At 39.9% G+C, this 26,368-nt stretch overlaps 1 protein-coding gene across 3 annotated transcripts in view; it reads right to left on the reverse strand.

The window, feature by feature from the left end:
• The window catches only part of atrnl1a (attractin-like 1a), a 251,193-nt gene that overhangs the window by 80,973 nt on the left and 143,852 nt on the right, over positions 1 to 26,368 (reverse strand). For all 3 annotated transcript variants that reach the window (XM_061040358.1, XM_061040357.1, XM_061040359.1), the window contains one exon: positions 14,562 to 14,640. In XM_061040358.1, coding sequence (XP_060896341.1) covers positions 14,562 to 14,640 — 79 coding nt within the window. The remainder of the gene's footprint in view (positions 1 to 14,561; positions 14,641 to 26,368) is intronic.

The following is a 26,368-nucleotide window of genomic DNA, read 5'->3' on the forward strand; positions in this document are numbered from 1 at the left end:
CACCAAACAAAACGTGACTTTCTTCAGTCATAATTTCCGTCTTCTTTTAACTGTGAAACTAAATTTTTTCATTTCACTTCTGGTACCTCAGCATCATTAGACTGTGACAATTTCTCACCATTGATCAATGATTGTTATCGTTGTGTTAAAAACTAACAAAGTCTGGTGATGTTTTGCTTGTGGCTTCAGACAAAGCTGCAGACATGCAGATAAGAGGAGGAGCTAATGCAATCTCTGGCCTAAGAGTACATGTATAATGTAAAGCATTCCAAAACTAAAAGCCATTACTAGATAAATCTTAAGTGGGTGAAAGTAAAGAGAGTAAACTGTCTGGTATGTTTCAAAACCTCTGAATGCCATCTTAGGGTGCACATGCATTTATCGCTTCCACAGTTACGAGGATTGTTTAAAGTCGAAAGTGTCAGGAATGAAAACTGGACAAATCTTGCCTGTACACTGTTCTTTGTCACAACTATTTGTGATTTTATTTTAAATAAGACTTCAAACTCTCTCTGTCTCTCTTAAGGCCCTCAGTGGAGTTTTTATCCGCCAGTTTAAACCATTCACACATGTTCGATTAAGAACCATTCATTTGCCAAACTGCCTTCCCACTTAAACCATCAGAGGGTTTTTAAATCACGGCCAATTACCCAGCAGCCACAGCACTCTGCCTGCATTACTGGACCGATCAGTCAGACAGAGAGAGGCCTCGCAGAGAAGTGATCCGACCTGTCCAAGTGTTCAACGAGCGGGGAAGAAGAGGGACATACCTCCCGAAAAAAAACTTAGTTTAGGTAAAAGTCTCAGCAGGCAACAGTTGACATCATAGCTCATTGGTTTGTAAAATCAGACAACCAGGACAACCCATTTAACCTGGATATGAAACACCTCCCTATACATACTTGCATTTGTATATAAAGTTATTTTATTAAAAACAGCAAGATGTTTAAGAAAATGTTAAAAGATACCTGCCTTTTTTGAAGTCTGTTTAAGCTGCTAAATTTCCCATCTGACACTAGTGTGTGATTCGTCTGACTGAATACATAACATGCCATGACTAAAGAGGACATGTGATAATGTGTTAGTCTGATTTCGCTTTCTAAATATAACAAACAGTTTAAACTCCGTCTCACCAGAAATACAGAAACAGATTCATTCTATGTGTTCTGCAAACTGCTCTCTCCATGGAGGTACCTCATTATTGGATTGTGTGTGTGTGTGTACACTCTCTCATTTAATCCCCGTAAGCAATTTGGCTTGTGCTCGTTCCTAATATTCAGCCTGGTATTTGTTCAGGTATGTGAAATGAAGTTGGGTTCAGCTGAGATTCACTTTAATCTGCTTCCTAAGCAAATCAACATCGCTGCAGCAGCATTAATTCCACTTCTGCGTGATTTTGTTGTACAAGCAGCTAATTGGACTGAGATTGTTCTGCACTCGAGGAATTAGCTGCATGTTTGTAGTGTTACGTTAGATGTTTGTTCAAAAGGTTCACTGAGATTTACAAATGGCAGCAGGACCCCTTTGTGTACCAAGTGTTTATATGTTGAACTGTGTTCTGAAAAAATAAGATAAGTAAACATTGTACAAAAAGTAAGGCAATTTGTGTTTGGAAGGTTATTTCTTTGTTGTAACAATGCTTCTTGGCAATGTTGGAAAGCCTGTTTATTTCCCTTTTAAATGGTGCCTCATGTGTAAGGAACATGCATTGTGGGATAAGCAGCAGAGCTGAGTAAGTGGGTTGCGCCCATGAAAAACTTGCCAAATCTTCTCTGCCAATGCCAAACAGCTTATTCTGCTGTTCTTATTGACTCTTGCTTTGACTCTTGTTTTGAGCTTCTGATACTCCAGGTATGCAGCACCTGTGACCATGGGCCTTGCCGCAGTGGTCAGTTGGTGTCTGCTCCAAGCATGCAACGTTTGGAGTTTATAACGGGAGATGTCAGGGACAGGCCGCAAAGAGGGAGCGTCCCAAGAAGACGACACCCCAAGAAGACTTCAGACTGCACACAGCCAATCTCCAGTCTTATAGGTGCTGCCAGGAGGCCTGCCATGACTGCCTTTCACTGTCAGGCCCGTTTGCTCTGGTGTCTGCAACATGTGCACTGGAACCTGAACATGTGGCGAAACGTTATGTTCAGCGATGAGTACAGACGCAGCCTCTGGCAGCTGGAGCGTAAGGTCAAAGTGTGGAGAAGACGCAGAGAACGCTATGCTGATTGCTGCTTACCGACAGGGTAACAGCTTTTGATGGAGGCAGTGTGATGGTGTGGGGCAGCATCTCCCTCACTGGAAAAACGAGGCTTGTCATCATTGGAGGCAATCTCAATGCAGACATAGTTGTGATGTAGTAAAAATAGGACGGTTTTAAACAAATGTGCAACTCAATTAAGTTCTAAGAGCCCATCACTTTTAAAGCACTTTGAAAAATCATCAAAAAGGGACTTCTCTCAGATTCTTCACTGCATAAATCATGTTTAGAAAGTCATGCAGTACATTCCTTTTTTTTGTAAATGATATTTTGGATGGCGGTGGCTGAGGAGGACGAGCAGGGTGTCTACTAATCAAAAGATTGGCAGCTTAATCCTTAAGTCTGCATAGTGTCCTTGTGTAAGATTTTTCTTCACAAATTGCTCCTGTAGTAGTCTGAGACAAGAAAGCGGCTACTGAAGTGCAATCCATTTATCATTTTTAACTCACTCGTATTTAGGCGGTGGGCTGTGCTCGAAAGGTTCACTCACAGAGCTCATGTGAAGGTGTTCAAGATGTGCGTTTCAAGGGGAAAAGTTTTTCTTGAAAAACAAAAACATGGAAGATTCCCATGTGAAGCTTTCAGATGCAATGCGACATCCAATGTGTTCATGTTCCTGAATGATAGGCATTGAATTGTCATAGATCTACAGGTTTGAATATTTGGTGTTGGAAACATCACAAAGCTGAAATGTATGTGACTATTTTTTGAGAGTATGTTGAATTGGTAATACATTGGACTTACTAAAGTGCATGCTTACAGTAGTTTGATGCTGGAACCACAAGTCTACAATCATTTTCAAATCCTGATCCACCATCCAGGTAAGTTTCACAGCTCTCATTCATTCAAAAAGCCTCGGCAGAAGCAAACCGTACGAGTGTGAGTGTGTGTGTGTGTGTGTGTCTTCTTAGAGCAGGATTAGGATCATCATTGTCCACTGGCTTATGATAGGACAAGGATTAACTGAGCACAAAGATATGTTTAGCAACACATTGCAGAACTCACACACCCACATCAATCCATGTACGCAGAGATGGAGCTTAAAGATTCTTTACCGCACCACAAGCTTTCCCAACATGTAAAGCATAATGTCAGCTATGATAACGCATGTTGTACAGTAAATATTTAAATGTGTGAGAAAAGACATGACTAATAGCATAACAGAGACTGATTCTGTTCTGATTTGTGTAGTCAGCTCAATCCACTTGTTTACGTTTCAGGGAAGTTATGTGATTTTATTACTGAAAGCCTTGTACAGTCAAACATGACTTAAAGAGTAAACAAACATGATGGTCAAGATAAATGTGACCATCATGTTTGTTTGCTAAATGTGGCTAGCTGTTACCTGCCTGGTTCATCCAATGCGGTAGCAATTTCGGTACAACTCCTTTCCTTGTCGGTTCGATTGTGGTAATTTATACAGGAGATGTATAAACAATTGTTGCCACCAAAAACCATAATTATGTTTTTTGTGCTTCCTGCTTCAGTCAGCCTGCTCCCTGCACTCCACAGAGTGCATGCCCTGCTGTCCTCTGTGGTCTCTCTCCCCAACAGGACTTCTAATCAAAATCAGGGCAGCCCCATTAGATATTCTTGAAGTGTGCACCCTGCTTTACACAACAGTGATTGAACTTTCTGTTATCATTTGTCTGCTTCAAACCAACTCAAGAATATTTTCTGTTGCAGAGGCCGCTGCAGAGGCTCTATTGCGAAAGACTGAATCCAAATGACGTCACCATAGCAATATGTGGGTATCCATCCACACAGCCAACCATAGATAGAACCTTCAAAACCATACCCCCCCCCCCCAACAAAGCTGTGTGGCTTGAAAATAAGGATGGTTCTCATTTCTGAATGTCAAAAATGCATAAATGTGATGTTACATGACAGGCAGCCTGAGATCTCACTCCGTTTTGATTTGTTCCCCTGAAGGTCAATTCACCTAATGAACTTCACTTGTTTCAGCGAGCCACTGGCTGATCAGCAGCTGAGAGGCTCCATAAAAGGACAAACCAGCTCTGCAGTGGAAGCTGTCTGCCAGTCTTACTGTTGATCATTGTGTTGAAAGGTTTGTGGTGAGGTTGGACTATAGGTAAGTTGGGGTACCCCTACATTTGATGCACATACTTAGTTGAATTTGTTAGAAACTCTAGCTTAGTGTGGTTTGTGCCACTTGTGTCTTTTCCTCTCTGAGTATTTCTAGAGAAGTAAGTTAGCTTTTTGTTTGGATTTCTTTTTCATCGGATTAGAGAACAGTTGGGTCCTGTTTTGTTTTGTTGAGTTTATTTATTTGGAACAACCATCCTCACCCACACTTCATTCATATGATTCAGTTTTTGTTGCTGAAAAATAAACCTTGTTTTTTTTTTTTTTTTAAACTATTCTTTGGCTTCGTCACTTTCTTTGGTTGTCTGTTACTCTGCTGGTACCAGGGATGTATAAAGTGAAATAGGGAACTGGAAAGTGCGAAATATTTCAACAAAGAAATACAAAAAAAAAAAAAAACAATGTTTCTTTTAGCAATCCTCTCTTCATGGACATTCAAGTGCACCAAGGACAAACAAACAGCCAGTGTGGTAAAGGTCTAAAAGTCAAATCACTGGTTCAGGTGTGGAGTCGTTACTAATAAAAGCTGGACTATACATTCCCACCTTGAGTCAACATTGGCCATCAGTCACAGTGACAGCCGCGAGCAGATTTGTAGGATAGCAACAGAAACAAAGAGATAGAGAAGAAGAGAGAGAGCGATGGTGGAGGGGAGTGAAGAGGATGGGGAGAGAGGGAGATATATTGTTACAGACGTCTGGCCTGCAGCGCTTCCTGGTAAAAATCCTAAACAGAACAGACATACAAACACAACCATCTCTACCACCATATGGCTCTGGAGAGATGCCCTTGCTGTGTCCCTCACAAAAAATAAAAAATAAACTCCCTCCCCTTTTTTCTCCTGCTCTGTGTTGTGTCTTTATTTCTCCCTCCACAACCAGACGCCTCCTGTCTGTCTCGTTTCGCTGCTTTTGAAGTTTACTTGCTGCTCAATTCCTTTTCTGAACGACGGCACCTTCAAGGAATTCTTCATCTGTGATGATGACAGCGGTCACCTGGGCCGCACAGATAGCAGCAAAGCATCATTAACATTTCATGTATCTCATGTTTTTTTTAAATGTTGGATTCTCAACAAGAGGGTATACACAGCTTTTAAATTCTACATCAGAGATAGTTTTCATCTCTGTAAGCCAGTTTATCAGTCAAAACACTAATGTTATTACACCACGTGATATCTGCATTTAGCATATATGCATTACAGACATATATGTGCATAGAGTACAGTTTGAAAGGGAAAACTGGTCTGCAAAACTTTTATCCAAAAGAACAAACCTTGCTGGAGTTTTTCCACATTCTTCTTCAAAGCTGATTCATTGTGTGTTTGTGAGTGAGTGAGTGTGTGCGTGCCTGTGTGTGTATGTAACACACAGATTTATTTTTGTAAAAATCCGGTTATTGTTTTTTTTTTTCTGCAAAGCTGGAGGTTTTGCTCTGATTCATTCTTTTAGAAATAAAACAATGTCTTCTGATTCAGAAATCAGTGATAAGATTTGTCTCTCTGTTTTTTTGCATAAACAAGGTTTTGCCTCTTTTCATATCAGACACTGAGGAAGAATCTGATGTAACAGTCTAACAACGTAGCTAATATCGGAGGCAACTGGCAAGCGAGAAGACATCGTCCAGGTGTTTAGTTTGTCTCAATGAAGAGGCAACCTCTGGTCTTAAAAAAGGAAGCCAATGAGAAAGTGTAAAATCCGGCAGTAGAAATGTATTTAATGTATGTTTCCATGATAGCAAGATGTGCCAGCTTATTTATGTGTTTTCAAAAAGATGAGTCTCTGTGGTCAAAATAACGTAGGAGGCATGGTGGCTTTTTGTGCTCTGTGTGTGTGTTCCCATGGCCGCCCTGTGATTTGTTTACACAGCGGCCATCCGCAGACACCCAGCCAGCCATGCTTGGCCACATTAAACCTCTTCTACTAATCTGCCACCTCGATTAACGCCAGCTAAATGAGGGACACACAACACACACATACGAGCTTGTACAACATCGACACACACACACGCACACACGCAAGCATGCACGCACACACACACACACACACACACACACACACACAAACCGCTTTGGCATTCACTGGTCTAGACATGCTAATCTGTCCAACTGGAGACTGGAGTGTGTGGTGGCCAAGGACTGAGCATCCAGAGCACAACAAGGCCCTGCACAAGTCGACAAATACCAGCAACAGTTGGGATCAAAAGAAGGAAATGTCTACATTTCAAAAAAAAAAAAAAAAAAAACATGTACAACTGCCATCACAAGCCTATTTATTCAAAATTAATTTTGCTTTTTGTATAACTGCCAATATTTCCTCCTTTCTGTGTTAATAAATAGCTGAAGGCTCAATAACAATAATTCAAGCACCTTACTCATCATTATGAGGTTGAAATTAGACAGTCAAATACCTCAGGAAACCATTTACAGCAGCATAATTAGTGCCACAAGCCAGCTTATTGGATATAACGCAGTGATGACAAGTCCTAAACAAACAAAACAGCCTTAAAACTTAAATTTTAATCAAGCTCTTTTCATTACGCTGCAGATTCTCACCGGCCTGTAATTGAGAGCGGAGCGTCTTGGAGTGTAACTCCTTAATGAGTGTAGGGGAAAATGACACAATATGTTAATTGCCTCATGCAAGAGGAGTGCAAACATCTAATTTAAGAAAATTAATGTGAGAGGAGGAGCCGCTTTAATAACGGCGGAGACGGCAGAGGTCAGGAAGCGCTGACAGCAAACAGCAGTCTTCACACGAATCAGTGTAATCTGCTCAGAGAGAAGCCTGTCTGGGTCTAAAGGGGAGGGCCGTGCTGCAAAGAACTGGAAAGTCTTTAGGATAAACTTGTGGACGAGCAAGCGAAGCAACATCTGTGTGTAATGTGATTTAAAAGAAACTAGGCTCGCATGTAAACACACAGATGGTCAGGAAGAGCACAGTGTTCATCGTCTGTGAGGCGGTGGAAAAAAAAAAGTTAGAGTATTACTCTTGGATTCAAATAACTTGATATTAAATAATGGTCAATTTTTTTTTTTTTTTAAGTTTTTGCTTGGAATAAAACTTTTACTACTATTATGCATATTAAAGAGATTTTCTCACTGACTGAAAAATAAACATTGAATCAACATTCAAAACATGAAACAACATGATGATGGAAAACCTATAATTCCCTTTAGATGTGGCCTAAAGTGTTGTGCGTAGTTCTACTGTAGATGAGATAAATTAAAGTTACTTACATGAATGAAAAGTAAGGCCCTAAATTTTGTAACCTATGTTATCTAGAGCAGTGGTTCTCAACTGGTGGGTAGGGACCCAGAGGTGGGTCGCAGAGCCATTTTCAGTGTGTGCCTGGATAAAAAAAGTGTTTGTTTTGTTCAGCTTCTTGTTTCTGTCACTGAGGTCCAAAGTGCACAGTTTTTCAGTAAATCAATCTAATTGGTCGAAAAATAACAGAAATTTGGGTTCTGAGGCTAGACGAGTTGAGAACCACGGATCTAGAGCGTATTGTGAGGTGTTTTTTGACGTCTTTTGAGTGTGCCTGAGACACAGTTGACTTTGTTTGTACTTTAATGTAAACCCAATGGATGCATACAAGACGTGCAGAGCAACTGGTCCAGCTGTCCAACATGCATGAAGACAGGTGAAGAAGTACTACAATATCAGTGAGGGATTATTTCTACTCACACCATCATGTGGAACATTTATTTAACCAAGAACATTTATTTAACCAAGTCCTGTTGTTTTTTGGTCTTAATCCAACACACTGGATGGTTTTAACACACTACAGAGTGTTGAAAACTCAATTTAAAAAGGAAACGAATGAAAGACCTCAAGAACAAATCTAAGCATTCATTTAAATAAAGAAAATAGACTTTAAGGGTGCGCTTTACAAACTACATTGTGCCTCTCTATGAGAGGACAAATGCTTTGGTATATTACTAAAACAAATAAGAATGAGAATATGTAAGACATCAATTTATTTTATGAGTCAAATTGACTGCAGTGTGGTCAGAGGTGAACCAAGCTTTAAAACCTTCACTGGAAAGAAGAATGGAACAGTTCTTTTCCAACTGATGTTGCTCAAGTCTTTCAAGACCTTAACTTAATATCAGCTTTAAATCATATATTTGGACTACAGAGGCCCATAAGCTCAAACTTCTACAACAAGGTAACAGGCATCAAGGATACGTTCATGTAAGCAGCTGAATGTTTGGCAGCACTTTGAGTCCAAGACAGATTCCCCCAAGGGGACAATAAAGTGCATCTTATTGTATATGAGAGAAATTAAAAAGCAGCAATCAAATAAAAAAAAGTGTAATTCAATATTTTCTAAAGTGATTTATGGTGACCCTTTTGGTTTTCATCCAACTAACTGACCCCTTTTATTTAGGACTGTAGGTTACGTTGGGTATTCAATGTAAATGTGTATTCAGTTTTAAAACGAGGCTCTGCTTTGCGGATAGGGCAAGATAAAGTTTTTTTTGTTTTTTTTTTCAAATTTGAATTAGTTGTTTGATACAACAGATTCAAGGTAGACGAGTAGAGAACGATAAAAAATGTATCAAAGCCCGAGTCGACGGGGAGGAGAGGACCTCAATCTTGTCCTTCTGGCTGCCGGTCTTTCTAGCTTTTCATTTGTCTTTTGACTTATTTATCCAGCTGAGAGGCATTATGTATCAGCTGTGGTGGGTTTAAAAAACACACAAACACACACACACACCCACAGTCTTCAGAGGGGCAACCCTATTAGGGAAATCCAGAGACATCGTGCACAGCCTATCTCTGCGCATCAGCATTAGAATTTCAAAGTAGCGTTTGATTGTTTGATCTCATATCCAAAACTGATTGTTAGTTATAAAAAGGAGTATGAGGGGAAAAAAAGCAATTAACATAGAGCTGTGCTTCTATTAATACCAAGTTTCCTCTGTAGTCCTGTGGCTGGTTGTGATCCATAATTAACAGTGAAGAGATCCCATTTTCACCTTCTGCTGTGGTTCCCCACTAGACCAGCTCTCAGGAGAGCAGAGCGCAGCGAGAGCAGCCAACAGATGATACTTCCTTCTCAGGCTGCAAAAAAAAAAAAAAAACAACTGGAAAGAGATACCGGTACTTCCTTTTGTATTTAGTATCACAACTTACAATAAAAACTAATGAGGTGGCAGCTTTATGGATACATTTAGTTTTAAGGCAGTTAAATTAAATAAGATAAAAACCCTGGGGGTTTGAACAGGTGGGTGACATCATCACGCTGTGCTGCAGATCACTCTTTTTAGACTTCAAGTGAGAACACGTTTGCATCGAGAGACTTGTTTGTGAAACAGAACAGCTGCCAGAGAGAAGATACATTCGTGAGTTTGAATGTGGATTCAGAATTATTTCATTGTTGTATTCAAAGCTGCTGCAGCTGCATTGAAGTTTGTCAAGATTTATTCATTTCCAATTTTTCTTTGATTACGCGATCCATATTATTCCTAAGAAACAGTGCTGGCTGGTGAAACTGATGAAAGTGTGTGCGTGCGCGCGCGCGTGTGTGTGTGTGTGAGTTTTCTGTGTGGTTGCTTTTCTCAAAATCTAAAAAAGTATTGAACGACACAAAGCTCTGTCATCATAGCAAGGTTTAAATGTAATAAATGAGGGAAGTCTTTTCATACCAGAGGTAAGAGACCAACACTACATCTTGTAGCTCTATCTGCAGCAGGAGAAACAATCTGCTCACACAAGTCTCTCTCTCTCTCACACACACACACACACACACACATGCTGATCAGTAATACCAGCTCTTGTATATTGCAATGACAATAACAATATATTAGGTAAACCTGGCTGCTGTATTGACCCCCTGAGCCCCTGAGGCACCTGACAACTGCAATATATCTCCATAAAAATCAGGCCCAAACTAAATACATCACCACGTGGAGATGATAAAAAACAGAGCATTCGGCTCCATTGATTAGCATTGTTCATTTCTCACTCGGTGGTGCGGGGTAAGTGAGGATGCAGAAGAGAAGGCAGAGCTTACTGTTATAAGACAGCAGCAGACAGAAATCAAATTAAAATAAAAGGTTCTTTATCCATGGATCTCTCTCTCTCTCTCTCTCTAACTACGTTGCATCATTAATAATACATCAGTAAAGAGAGGTCGGAGTAAATTATGCTGCCGTTGCTTTTTTCTACTAAATGCAAGCTAAACAAACTTTAAAAGTTTATTCATTTTAATTACGATTTGTTCTCCTATCTCTACCAACAAAAACTGAAACAGTTTTATGTTTTCAATTTTTTACAAATATTTCAGAGCCTTTTCTGATCTGCTCGCTTCAGATGTAAGGAGTTTTCTCACTTTAAAGACCCCTTCAACTGTGTTGTGGTGTTGTTGATGTGTTACACATGTCAGGAGCAAAATAAGCTTTTAAACTGAACCAATGACATTCTAACAAACAAACACTGGCTTGTGTGGGAATCGTTTGATTTGTCACATATATGAGGAACCAACTGCGACATGAAGAGGTTATTTTTTTTCCAAGAAGATGACAAACAAAGCTTATCTAGTTATTTATTTTGCAGACCCTTGCGCTTTTATTGATAGGACAGCTGAAGAAAGTCAGCAAAAGGTGGGGAGAAGAGACTAGGGTTGACGTCATGGACTGTAAATAAATGTGGACCAAGCATTAGTGACGTCACCCAGTGGTTTCTGAAGGGCTGTTTTGGAAGCTGATCCATGACAGTTGCCATATTTGAAATGCTGACTCAGACTTGCTGTTGGACTAAAGTAACAAAAGGCAAAGAACTGGAGCTGAGGAGAGACTTAAGCCTCCTGACTAACCGCAATTCTGCCACTGGTCCTGATGTTATGTGCTGTGTATATGTGTGTACAATGCTATAATACAAATTCCACAGCTATTCATAGACTCAACACTCATTTCCCTCACAAGAAAATATCAGGTTGTTCTGATGAGCATGATCTCCGTGGTATTTACCATCTATCTTCATGTAAAACGGTTCCAAAAGGGTATTCCGATGTGGTGACTGTTCAAGGCGATATGAATACAAAGAGTCAGTGTTACTGGAAGAAATCACATCTGAAGATATTATGAAGGTAAAGTTAGAACCACATACATCAGACTAATACAAATTAAAAATGTTCATTTTTAAGCCAGACCCTATTTCCATTATTTCCCTTCCTTTGCGCTTGTTGGATTTTTGTTCCACAACCAGAATCCAAAACAGATTTTTCTTCCTAGACCTCAGCTAGGAGCAGAGGTCGTCTGAATACAAACGTCCCTATGAGACAGAATGATAGCAGACTTTGATCATGGAAAAATCTGACATTTGCAACATGTGTCTGCTTTTTCCCTGCAACAGGCAGAGCTCCTGCTCCAGTAAAAAAGGCTCTTTACTTGTTGGCATGGTTTGCATTGTGGCTCACTTGATAAGAGCGATTTAATCAGTGATGACATTTTAAAGCTAGCTAAAGGACAAATCCAGAAAGACATTCCTGTAATATAACCACTGACTGGTGAAGAAAATGAACTGAGTAAAATTTTTTGAAATGTCATGGTCTGTCTCTATATCTGGCTGAGTTTGTTACTCAGTAAAAACTATTAAATGATTTTTTTCCCCCTTTTTCTTTGCTCAGCTCCTGCTTGAGCTGCCCTTAAGTGAAAGATCACACTCTGAGGGCACTCCATTAGCTTCCTTTGTGCTTTCTGTGTCAATTAATTATGCGCTGAAAAAAAAAAGGAACTGATTTCATTTCAAATGGCACATTAACTGTAGATGATGGTGGGTAGAAAAGAAGTTTAACTGCCAGCGTTCCTACAGAGATGATTCCTCCCTCGAAGGCAGAGCGTTTCATTTATTAGACGCTCTGTTATCAAAAAGAGGGGATGGTGAAATAAAATAAAAAATAAAAAAACAAGCCCCGAGGACGTAACAGTCAGAGACTGGCAGAGAGCAGGAGAAATATCGGGATGTCTGCGTAAATAAGCCAACAGCGCGGTAAATGCAGCATTGCGGTTCTGCTGTGATATGAGACCAGCGCTCATAAATAATGGAGCTGAGTGTCGGCCAGGCCTGCCAGCCGCCGCTACACGGCTCCTCACACTGTGGAACCAAAGCTAAACAAACAGCTGCCAGTCAGGTCACAAGTGACTGAACACACATCACAGTGCAGGTAACAAGAACCTAAAAACATGGTAACCTGTGTGCACAAACAACTGAATCAAAACTGTAAACACACAAGGGGATGATGCAAAACCAAAGCTCAGTAAAATATAATTATAAGACTTTGATTTTGTTTTCATCCATATCAAAGTATTTTTCAGCTATTCAGAGACAACATGTGAAGAGGTAATAAGATACTGATTGCAAAACCTCAAGCCTGGATTATACTATCCATCCCTGTGAATTTAGGAGGGTCTGCTTGTATCCACAAAATGTACATTTATACAAGTTTTAGAAGTCAGTTTTTAGGAAATCTCCAGTTTTCTGCAGGGTAGCATTGTGTTTGACATGACGCCAAACCTCAAGCAAGAAATCTGTTTTCCTGTAGATACTGATCTATTGCATGTGTCCAAAACCAATCCACTCAGCAGACTCTCGAAACAGAACTACTACATGTACATGATGTCCAGAGCTGTCTGGTTCACCATCCCTTTAGAGTATAACTCTGTGCCTCTGACACATTAACATTATCTTCAATTTTTGAATTTTTATATTCTTCTAAAAAAATATCTGTAATCTACAACCGTAACAAAAAAGTCACTTATAGGGCTTTCACACTTGCAGAAAACTCTTGAAAAATTCCTGATATTTCTAGGAGGATCTGTATGTGTGAACGCAAATAGCCAAATTTTGCGCTCGGACTTCACCTGGAGTTTCTCCTGCCTTAGTATTTTTTCCTGCAGCAAGTCGGAGGGAGTTGATGTGAGAACGCAGCGGGATATTCTCTGGAGAAATCACATCGAGGGTGGAGTGACGTTTCTATACTGTGTCTGCTGCACAGTGCATAGAGTGTAAGCATGTGACCACTACGATCTCTGTGCACGTAATTAAACAGCTGCGTTACAGTTTCTGTTCATCAGTATGTTGTTCTCTGTTCTGTTGTTGATATTTTGATTCCGCCGAACTACACGTAGCACTGATATAAAGTTTGTCTGTTTTAGTTGTACATGGAGGGTATTTAGAGCTTTTACTCAGATAATCTTTTTTGAAACGTGGAAAAACGGCTGATATAACAGCAGTAAGAATGAAACACAAAACCAAAGGTGCTAAAGGTGTAAGCAGAGCTTACCACAAGAGACAAGTCAAAATAACAAGATGACATCACAAGCTTCTCTCACATACAATAATTTAATTTGCACAAGAATGCAGAAGCAAATTTTGCATACCAGCAGCACAGCAGCAGCAGTAGTGATGGCAGGATGGGGACTACAAGTGTATTTAAACACAATAGATCCCTGTGGAACACGTGTGGATTACAACAATAAAAAACAAACTACTATTATTGCTGCTCATAAGCAACACTTATTCTTCCCTGATGACTCAAAGCCAAACACTGTAACAAAAAGGCATCAAAACATTAAGCAAGTGAGAGAAACACATGGGGTATTAGTGAGAAGAGAAAAGATCCCAAACAGTGGAGCTTGTGAATTCATTTGTAGTGTAAGTAGAGTGTGTGTGTGTGTGTGTGTGTGTGTGTGTGTGTGTGTGTGTGTGTGTGTGTGCGCGTGTGTGTGGGAGGGGTCAGGCGGAGATATGAGATGATGCTGCAGCTGTTGAGGCTTTAAGTGATATATCACTCCATTCCACTTCGTTTAGCATCACTTCGTCTGAGTTAATTGGTTCATGAGGAGCACTAATTAAGGGGGATGGCCTTGTTTATCGTCACGGCGACTCTCGTTAAGCAGAGAGGGATTTTTCTTTTCTTTTCTTTCAGGAGGGGTGACATTAACCCACCCTTCACAGCCGAGGACGGGGGGGGGGGGGGGGATCTGTGTGTATTTTACTTTTCCAAGTAGTTGCTTGTGTGTCACTGAGTGAAACATACACACACACACACACACACAGCTAAAGAACACTCAACTTTAGCTGTAAACAAAAATGTGGTGTCTAGTGTGTTTGATGCACATATAGGGACACACTTACCAACATGAAATCTCAAAGTGTAGAAAAAAATAAACAACCAAACGCGTGATGATTTGTCCTACCTCTCTACGTCGCGAGGCCCAGCAAGTCTGTTTGACTTTCCAAACCACGGCAGCCACCAGCAACAGAGACAGGAAACAGCTGCAGGGAGGAGAGCGACACGGGACGAGTAAATCCATGAACATTAGGATGTAAATAGTCAATCATTCATACTTTCCATAAGGTATAATATGGCAATATCGTTTGTTCCATAAATGAATGCACAAGTCTAAACAAATCTTCAAAACACACATTTGTGAATCTCAGCACAGACATTTGTTGATCTTCGCTCGGCAGAATTGAAGCAAAAGTCCAAGGGAAAGAGGAAAGCCGATTGAGAGGCCCAACTCTCATCGTTGGTAACTGATTACTTATGTATATTTTCAGCTCTTCAAGCAAACACACTCACACTTTTCTGCTGATAAATAATCATGAGCTGTTTTCCCAAAATTGTTTTATATTGCAAATCTGTGTACGCATTTTTCAATCTCTGTGTGCATATTTGGATCTGTAAAGAAACGGTATCCCTCTGGACTACCAGTCAGTAGAAGAGGGGTAACAAACATGTAGGTTTAAAAATGTTATATATAGGGGGCGCAGATGACCTAGCGGATAGGTGGCACCCCATGTACAGAGGCTATAGTCCTCCAAGCAGGCGGCCCAGGTTCAAGTCTGAAATAAAGTCATATGAATGCAAGTTTAACTTGAAGATGAGAAGAAAATTGACTTAAATTAATCATGAAGAGAGGATTTTTGTTTCCTCTGGAGTTGCAACAGGATGATACAGAGTGGAGCGTCTTCTTTTATAAACTTTGGCAAAATACTGACACCAGCTGCAGAGAGAACTTGCAAAACACAACAGACAAGTGTGTTTTGATATGTGATTTAGTCACTCCACAGACGTACGTTACATAGTGGAAGTAAATTTGACCTGGTGCTAGCAGGATCTGTGCGAGTGTCAGCACAAACTTATGAAAAAGACGCTCTTCGTAGAATGTTAAGACAAGAAAAAGGAAATAACAGATGAATTAGTGTAGAATAAATACCAATCTGTGTAAAGTCTGTCTGAACTCATACTCAAACACTATGCTGCACCAAAATAGACTTTACAGATCTGTAACACTCACACTCCATTTGGGTATGCAGTAAAAACGCTGCAATGTTAAAACAGCTACCATAATGGACACATCAACCACTGCAGACTGATGTGTATATAGAGTTATAGAGAATAGAATGGATAGGAGCAGGTTTTGATTGGCTTTATTTTGATGACAGTGATCCAATGAAATCAGCCCAGACAGGCGTGGATGGGATTTTTTTTAGTCATCCATTAGGCTCCTATAAGTCAGATGAAGCACAGATCAAAAACTTCTGTTCCAGGCGACGTTCATCAACGTTCATGTTCAAAGTAAACATCGTCCTGCCAAAATCATTTGTGCTCCATTTTTTTTCCCGATCATTCTTGGAGCGTCAAATCAATATGAAAACCAACCGAGAGCCTGAAGGAGCGTTTATAAGAAAAAAGTTATTAAATGTCTACACCAGTTCAGTCTTTGTCTCAGAAGCATCGCACAGATATCCCTTTTCAAATAAAACCACACAACAATTTCAAACTAAAACTCAAAATAGTTTTTATCCTCCTCACGTCACAATGGAGAAGCTGCAGAAACCTGGAATTCAAATACAAAACGTTTACCAACTAATAACCTTGAAAGAAACCTTGTCCTGACTGGTTGGAGGTACTTCACTCTGAATACAGCAAACAGCTCCAAACTACCCTAAGGATTGAGCAGCCTGCGTGTGCTGTGAGGTGCATTTATACACCCTATAGCCCCGTTTCGACCAAAGGTCCCCAGAACTAAAAGGTTCAGGATGTGAGAAAAAAACAGAACGAGTCTTACGATCAAAAAAAACTATTATGTCAAAGAAAGAGAGGAGCATACTGTTACACAGCTTTAGTTGTCTTTAGAGATTTACCCCTTCCTAATGTATTTAGTATAAAGTGAAACATTCTGAGAAGGGAAAATAACTATGCTGCAGAACTGCTCACTACAGCTGGACATATCCAACCTTTTAAGGGGGCACACAAGTCAAAAAGGTTAAAAGCTGCCATTGCAGACTTCATCCGGCCGGATAAAATTTAAATTTAATAACACATTTTTGCCACAAACAAGAGCGTCAGTTCATTAACAAGCTGCTTTAACTAATGGAGGCAGTTGAGAAGAAAAACACTTTCAAATGAAACGAGAATCAAACGAAAATTGAAAGCAGGAAAGTTAACAACATGTTTTTCTGCATTTCTACTTGTAAATGTAAATTTTGAACATTTATTTCTGTACATTTCTAACACATTATGCAATTTTGTAGCAATTGCATCAGATTATGTAGCGCTACCCTGTTTCCATTATCTGCAGATTTAAAAAAAACAAAAAAAAAACAGCATTCATCCTGCTTGTAGAAGTTTTAGCAGCGATTGTAAAGAACATCTTAAAGTGCATAAAGAGAGAGAGAGAACCGAACAGAAGCAGAATCTTCAGACTGATTCACTGCCCTCCAGCTCTGCTTCCGGCCGCAGAAAAACAACAAAGGGGACTAATTCTTGGGAAATCTGTGGCGAGATATGAAACCGCAGTGACCACAGGCAGCTGGGGATTTTAGGACAGCAAAGGCCAGCGAGAGGTCAACGAGGGACATGATGCTCTCTAACAAAGAACAAGGTCTCATGTGAACACAGATACACACAAACACACACACACACTCGGCTTTAAAGTTCAATGTCTGGAGGGCTAAGTTATCTGGCCAAACACAAAGCTCCTCTCTCAAGCAGAACTTCTGACAAGACCTCAAAACAAGCGCACCCAAAAGACTTGACAACAGGAAGTCCCTGAGAAAGTGCTGAGGACAGCAGCTACAAACAATCCGCCTCTTCATCCATCCATTCGTGTGTGTGTGTGTGTGTGTGTGTGTGTGTGTGTGTCTTCCTCCTGTGTCTCTATATGAGGATGACAGCATTGTAAAGGGTATCAGCGTTGTAATGAGCGTGACATTTCGGACCCGCAGTCTGCTGAAGGGGCTCCAGTCGTGGCCCCCGCAGTCTACAGCCGACCTCTCCGCTGCGCTCAGACACTTGTCGAGCAGGAAATCCCCTCCGGTGATGAACACAAGATGTTCATTGCTGCAGCTGGATGAAAAACTATCCGGTGCTAATTGCAGATTTTCTTTTTTCAATAATATGAGTTGAATTAAATAGACTTGAAGAAGCCCTGCCGAGGAGGAAGTGTGCTCTTTACAGAGATGAGTCACCCTGTCAGATTTTTTTCTCCACAACTGACGAAAAAGTCTCTAAGTAGAAGTAAAACAAAAAAAATGCAAGGGAAGCTGATTCTCCCTCCCAATGTGTAAATACATCTTGGACATTGAGAGAACAATGCAAAATATGAGGCTGTAAGAATCTCTATGAATCTAACCCCTCTAGCCCTATTGTTTTATCTACTGTTAACATCCAATTATGTATTATGAAGGTGTGTTTGTGATTCTCCACAGAGTGTATGTGTAGACCCTACCTGGGATAGATCAAATAATCAAATTATAAGCATTCCTAGCATGGGTTTATGCATAACTAACCCAAAACCGGTACCTGTATCTTTATAATTTGAAGCAAAGGGCACTGATCATGGTCTGATCATTTTAAGAGATAAGGGGGGGGTGGAGAGTGGAGTTTCAGTTTCTGGTCAAAAAAGTTATCAATATTTATTTGTGCTCAGGTTTTATGGTTTGGTCTGCATTATTATCTAAATATGCATTATGATTTTTGACAAACTCACACTTTCTCGTGCCATCAACTCATTTGAATCTTTATGGGCTTTCTAGTTGAAAACACCAGGTATGCCAGACCCCCATTACACTGAATATTTGCCGATACAATTCCAGCCAAGACAAACACAATGATTTTCCATCCTCCAAATGCATATTGTAAAAACCCTCCAGTGGCTAGGAATCAAATCCAATCAAGCCCAGGATTCCCCATTCAGTATTACCTCAGCCTGCCGTTAATGGGCCACAGGGTCTGGGCTTAGCTATCTAACCAATGGAGCGGAGTGGCTAATTGTCCCTATTACCAAGGCATTAGGGAGGAGGAAGAAGTGGGTGCAGGGGGAGGGGGGGTGTTGTTAACACTCTGAGCTGAGCCTCCTGATAGGTTTAGACTGTTCAGCTACAGGTAATAGCAATCAAACCGATTAAACAACCAGAGATTGTGGAAAAGAACCATTATGGTTGCATCTGAGATCGTGTACATGACTATGTCCCTTTTCATTCAAGTGGTGAGTGGTAGGACAAACTAAAAAAAAACATTGCACATAAAACTAACACTCATACACACACACACATATTACAGGAGAACACGGTGAAACATCTGATCTCCCGCAGGCAGAGCAAAAAAAAACAAAAAAATCAATAAGCTATTCGTTGAACATGAGCCACAGATAGCACACGATCGGAAACAGCTTTCAATCTGCACGACCAGCAAATCAACTCTCAGTGTAAAGAGCGACCAAAGCCAGGCATGCAGTCCTGAGAGAGAAGCTGCAGGCTCTCTTTCTGTAATGTTTTGAACATTTAAGCTTTTATCCAGGGTTCAGCCCGAGGATGTGTCTATTTCTAACTACTTTTCAACCTTTGCTTATTCCAAAAGAGAAGCATGTGAATTGGAGTTAACTGAAGTTTATCTGTGAACCAGATGGCTACTTTACATATCCAAACATCCTGATAAAACTCTCTGCTAACCAGCTCCACAGGGCTGCAAATAGAGTTTGCAAGCCATGAATTATATTCAGTGTCGGTCTATGTATCATACTTTTAATCATGTAGAAGTATTGTTCGTAGTTCAACACAGGACGACATCACAGCAAGTTTCAATGGCAGGGCTGCTTGTGCAAAAAGAAATGTTGAACCTTGCCAGGCATTGCCATGTCACAAAAAGGAAAAAAAAAGAGGCTGCTTGGACCAATCAAATGATGCATGTTGAAATTTCTGGCAGGTGGCGTATATCTCTCTGGACCCCATTGAGAACACCCATTGAGATTTGTTTCTAAAATGAGAGAGTGACCTTAAAGTAAAGGATAATGCTTGACGAGGTGTCTTTTATCAGGTGTTTGTGGAATATGTTGAGTCCAGCAACATCCAACATGAAGTGGATTAGCCCAAACAGCATTTTCCCACTTAGCCCATTCTCACTCGCTAAAGAAATAAACTTGACATTACAGAATGCTTTATTTTCATGACTTTTGGAATTAAGTTTTAAGCTTCAGGTAACCCCAGGGGGTCTGAATAATCAATGTTCATCTCAGGGCGCTTTGGTTCACCTAGGAGACAGAATGCTAGCAGTATGCTAATTGAAGAGATATAAACTCCTCAAAAAAAGTTTGGAAACGTTATTTCGGTCACTTATTTTGACCCTTTAATAATACTAATTGGTGTTGTATTTTATATCGTTGGAAAGGCTGATTAGTCACCTTTACAAAAAGGTATAACTTGTAAGGATTGTGCATTTGTGGAATGAGCAACAAAGCTAAACGTGTGAGTAGCGCTCTACAAAAATGTGCCAAAATCCCCTGCAACGTTCTTCTGTTGGTATTCACTCCTGTTTTAAGCTTCAGGTGCTGCCAGGTGTGTGCCAGTTACAGGTGTATCACTGGCACGTGATTGGCACCTAATTGACAGCACTTGTTGGATCAGCTTGGGCGTGCTGTTCATGCCAGAGTGACCAACACAACCACGCTGGTTGACCTTCAACATCTCCTGGTTGAGGAATGGGATGCCATCCCACAGCAAAATGTGACCAGCATGAGGAGGAGGTGCCAAGCTGTTGTTGCTGTGTATGGATCTTCCACACGCTTCTGAGGTCCCTGACAGTGTAAAATGAATAAGGTGTAAAAAACGTATTACTGTGGGAGAGTGCAATCATCCATTCCACCAAGCAACTCAAAACAAGAGTGAACACCAACAGAAGAACATTGCAAGGGATTTTGGCAAATTGTTTTGGGGCGCTACTCACACGTTTAGCTGTGTTGCACATTCCACAAATGCAGGATCCTTTAAAAGTTATACCTCGTTGTAAAGGTGACTAATCAGGCTTTCCAATGACATAAAATACAACACCAATTAGTATTATTAAAGGGGTGAAATAATTAACCAAAACAATGTTTCCAAACTTTTTGGAGGAGTTTAGTAAATAACATTTTGTAAATGTGATTATTAATATATTAAGCAGTAGGTTTAACAATGAGACAAGCTAGCTAACAAGCCATGGCATTGTCCTCAGACATCAAAGATTGACACTAACAAATATGGGTTATGTTTGCCGTCAGCCACAGCTTTATATTGGATCAGATTGAAAAGTGAGTGGGGTGTTTGATGATCTCTTTTGTGGTCCAAAGAATCAGTAGATTAGAAAGAAAATCTTTCTTCCAGCTTGTATTTAACAGACATCACCCTGTAGTGTTAAGAGAGAGACACTGAAAGACTGAACGTAGTGTTCTTTCTTCTTGTTCTTTCTTCTGCTGCATTGCAGTCATAAAAGCTGTCATAGTAGCCAAAAAGGTCAAATATTTGTGCAGTCTCTTCATATTTCATATTTAAAATAAGGATTTCACTTAAGTCCAAGTTGCAAACAATAACTTAAACTCTAGCTGAACAGGCAAAATCACCAGAAGTACTTCCTAGTTGTCCAATTCTCAGCAGTGTTGGGGTTTTATCTAGTCAACTTTGGTTATATTCTCTAATTATTATTAATAGAAATAACAATATCATTAAACTATGTTTAATCAAATCGGGGGCACCACCCTGAAATCATGGAAATATAACCAAAATATCACTAAAATCAGTCTCAAATTAGTTATTAATTACTAATACTATTAATAACAAATAACTATATTTAATAAATTGAAGGCGTGAAATCCGTACACAAAGCTCTCGCACCCAGCTTATACACAAAGCAAATACAACCAGCAATCACAAACAACTGCTCTCTTAAATTATAACTTATACTTATACTAACTTATAATTTATTTAAACAAAGCAACATCCAAAATCAATGAACTTAATCAAACAAATAACTATTACAAACTAATCTAAGCAAACGAACATTATCAAGCAAAACTTGTGAATGAGGTATAAAGGTATAGCTGTATAATGAGGCTTTTATTTGAGTAAACTTTGTACAGCCTCAGTAGTGTGAACATCTGTATAATACAGATCCAGACAGATAATGATGATGATGAGATTGGTAGGATATGGACAGATGCACACAGTCTGGGCCGGCTGCTCTATTACTCTAGACTCAGAATCAGCCTGTTCTGTGAGCTCATTCTTTATTTCCTCTGGCAGATGAACTGGTCCCCGTCCCCTCAAGAAAGATTTACAGCCAACCTGGCCCTGGCCAAGCCAATCACCAACATTTATCTGAACTGGGGCTGTTTGACTCGATGACTAATCACGACTGAGGCATTTTTGTAATATGTCTGCTATTTATTTGGACTGTTCTAGATCTGCTTTTATGTCTGTATTAAACAAAGTGGCTACTAAATTATACCAAGCTGAACTTCTTCATAATATGTGGAACAATGAAGCTATATTATTGGTTGGGTAAAACAACGGCTAGCCAGCCTGGCAAAATATCTTCATTTGCTATATTATGTTAAACTGATTCGTCCCAAAAAATGTCCAAAGGCATTTTTGTCTGCATCCCTTATTCAACAATCCTTGTAAATAGAAATGAACAGAGGGATTTCAAATTAATTTGCATTCAAAACTGTATCAACACAGGAGCTTTGGAAGTTTAGCAATAACCTCAGGAGCACTTTTGCTACTCTATTAGCAGCTTTTTAGGTTAGCTTTTTTAATGTGCTAATAAAGATCATCCAAAACCATCAAATGTAAAAAAAAAAAAAATTTAAAGATATTTGTACTAGCAGACTAAAATCTCTTCAGATAATCCTGCTGGAGGCGCATGCTGATAGGGATGGTCATTTTGAAAAGGAGTGGGGGAGTTTAGTGTAGACTCATGAGCCATTTAGGGCCGAGCTTCACCGCTGTTAAGGGGAAAAAAAGAGAGAGAAAGTGTGCGAGAGGAACTGATTGCTAATCAAGCGAGCGAGAGCTGGGAGTAATTGGACGAAGCTGAAGTGCAGTGTCACCAATTAGCATTTGAGACTGTGGAGAGCAGAGACATAAATGGTGTTTAATTAAAGCCATTTTCCCTTTTTCCTCTACTCCATTTAGAGATGAGAAAGAAGACATGGGGAGGATAGAGAGATAGATTGAAAACTAGAGAGACATGCAATGAGGGAAAGAAGGGTTTTCATCTTTGTGCATCGACATCTAACAACTGATCAGGGAGAACATCTTTTTGTAATATAAAGATAGTTTTGAATAAAACACATCTTAAGCTTTGTGGACCAAAACTGTCCTCTTGCTCATCAGAGCAAATCGGATCTATACATTCTTGAGCATTACACAAAAACAATGATGGCAGGAATGATGCTCTGACATGATCTTTTTTACTTTGGAGCTTGTTCAGTTCAATGTTGCATGACTGGAACTTTTAGTTCTCTACTCTTCTATTTGCCCTCGCAGCTTCCAATGCATGTTCGTGTTTTTGGATTGAATTCATTGTCAGATTGTACCATTAATGGAGCCACGCAATTGTACAGGCAGTAATGGAAGCAAACTTAACCCGTACATAAAAAAGGTTGTGTGGGACTAATTTGCTCTGCCAAAGCGATTTCAGGGCTGCTCCTGACTCAGAACTCACGACTCAGAAATTGTCAGCCGCATTATGTTGGGCTGACTATTATCTTAATTTGTGTTCAGGTCAGTGCAGAACAGAACAGACCAGAAACAGTACTCTTGAATTAACCTTTTACCTTACTCAATGGCTGTTGACCATGATGGCCAGTCCTTAAATCATTTCCAGCCAACTATTTGTCCAGTGTTTAATGTCACTTCACAATGTCACATGATTTTTACAAACTACTTTTTGTCAATCACTTTTTCCGTCACTGTTGTAAAGCACTTTGAACTGCAATTGAATTTGTCTGAAAGGTTTCAATATGAATACAGATTGAATGATTGATTTAAGGCGCTTGTAAAGCAGAAATACAACAATTTACATTAATCTTGCTTAAGAAGGATGTCATCTGATATTACTCCCCTACAAATCTGACTGTCAATGATTAGGAGCTCTTGATTTGTTGTATTCTCAAAACTGATATCAATATGTGCTTAATATATATGTTAAAAGTATATGCAGAGTCGAGCATAATACAGTACATTTACATGTATACCTACAGTCTGTATAATGGAGTCAAGTAAGATCACATACATCCTTGGCCCACCCACGTACTCATGGTGAAGGCTGCTAACAATTACCTGCTTTGTTTACATTAATCAAAACATTTTGCCAAAAGAGGCTCAATGGTTTTGAAGAATTTCTTGGATTATGTGTTATCTAAATGTAGATAAATTAAGTTCTGAATGAACCTTTTCAACAGAGCCCGACCGATTAATAGGCCAGCCGATAACATCAGCCGATATTAGCGTATCAAGAGTCTATCGGTATCGGCTAATTTTAAAGCAGATATGCACTGATATTACAAGATTTAGTCACTTACTTTCCATTTGAGTGACCATCTTGTCTTCATCATAAACATGTTCCACAAGTGTTTGATAACTGCATTTGAGGGATCAACGTTATACATTTGTGTGTATGTCTAGATCCATCTATCTATCTCTACTGATCGAACATCGATCGAAGAAAGGGCCCTACTTTAAAACCCACTGTGACCATATGACTGTTATGTAAGTAAAGGACCAGAATGCCTTTCACTAAGAAAAGACATGCACCCATTGCATTGTATAACAGGTGGAGTAAATAAATAAACAACTTGTGCAAATGGTCCTGTGGTGGTTGCATAAAACCGTTTCTCACCATGAGTTTCTTGCAATGCAGAAGATGTGGTGACTAACATAAAACACACACACACACACACACACACACACACACACAAACAAACAAACAAACAAACAAACAGGAGCAACACCAACTTCTCCCGGCAAATCTGTCTCCTTCTGATGACATCACTCCTCTATGCTTGCCTAAAGGTCGCTGATGTCCGTAAGCCGGCCCTGGGCACAGAAATGGCTCACTTCCTTGCATGGCTTCACAGTGACACACACACACACACACACACACACACACACACACACACACACACACACACACACACACACACACGCAGATGGATGGATACACGCAGGACAAACACACTTGTTTGGTGGGGAAGCTGAGTGGCAGATACTTGCCTGAAGACAGTAGACTTCATTCCAGACTTCATCCTGAAAACACTCTCATTAAATCCGCTGCCTGTCTGCGTGATGAGCTGAAACATTAACATCTAACTCCCTGTCCAAATAAAGACTTATTTGGCTGTTTTTAATGAACATATTTCTATTTACCTTTAGCCTCATGAAACATTAAAATAAAACTAAAAAGCTAGCTTTAGATGGAAAAACTTCTTCACACAAAAAACAGGATGTTGTCCAAAACCCAACATTTCCTGATAAACATTTTAACAAAAAGTGTTGAGGATGACCAAAAACAAATGTTACAAGGTAGCTAAGGATAACTAGTGACAGGTATACGAGTGGTTTTGGTAAAAAAAAAATTGCAAAGTTCAGTCTATTGAGTTAAGACGTTGACTTAGCTATGGGAGTCAAAGTGAAATCTCTCTGTGTTGTGTTGTTGTCCGACCCAATCTTGGATTTTATTCCCTGGCAGACAATCTTGGGGTGCGTTCGAATTGTCATTTTTGCTTAGGAAGGTTCCTAACTGAGTGACATGACCCGGAAGCATTTAAGTGGCGGCCACTTCGAATTCTCTAAAAGTTAAGGAAAGGTGGGTCAATGCTTCCTTTATAACCTCCTTTAGCATAGGATACACTGGACCATCCTTTACGAAAGGAGATGAGATATGCCGCCACACAGCTCCTTGCGGCCGCAACATTTAAAGCGAGTTGTGCATCCGACCGTTCACGAACATTAACAATGATCGTAAAGTGACACAGATCATGTTTTATTCAACATATTTCATTCACTTAAGAATGCTGTGCAGTTGTACATTTGTATGCTTAAAACATTATGTGTAGGCTATATCTTGCATTAATGTAGCAATTAATTTCATACAATCATATTTATGTTGATGTTGATTTCTGAGTGGACAGGAAGCTGATGGTTTCACTTTTCTTACTTGTAGCCTGGTAGTCTATATTGCTTTTTTTTCAATCCCAACCTTGTGGTAATTAGGATTACTTCACCGGCAAGAAGGCACAGGGGAAAGTTTTTTAGATGCGCTTTTAGTAGTCCATTATCTGAACATTGTACACATTTAATGACGTCGCCTAGTGGAAAATGTGGTCGGATTGTCAGAGCAACGAGATCGCCTTTCCCTATGTCCTTTATGAATTCTCCTAACATCTTTCCTTAACCTCATGACGTTTTCCCCGGGGTTAAGGTAAAGTGGATAGTGAAAGAAGATAGGAGGGACAATTCGAATGCACCCTTGGTCTTTGTACTGTGTCACTGACTCATGTCTTTACTCCAATTAAATCATTTTAACAGCCTTAACCTTCCTTTATACACCGACCACTTGATCTTTGTAATCATTTCAGTAGCCTAGCTCCTTCAAAGTTGTTGTTGTCGTCGAGCAGATGTATTAAATCAACAGAGATGTTGGAGATTAAGTTTCTTGCCATAGGCTGCTGCCACCTACTGT

The sequence above is a fragment of the Labrus mixtus genome, chromosome 6 (genome assembly GCF_963584025.1).
Source record: "Labrus mixtus chromosome 6, fLabMix1.1, whole genome shotgun sequence".
Lineage (NCBI taxonomy): Eukaryota > Metazoa > Chordata > Actinopteri > Labriformes > Labridae > Labrus > Labrus mixtus.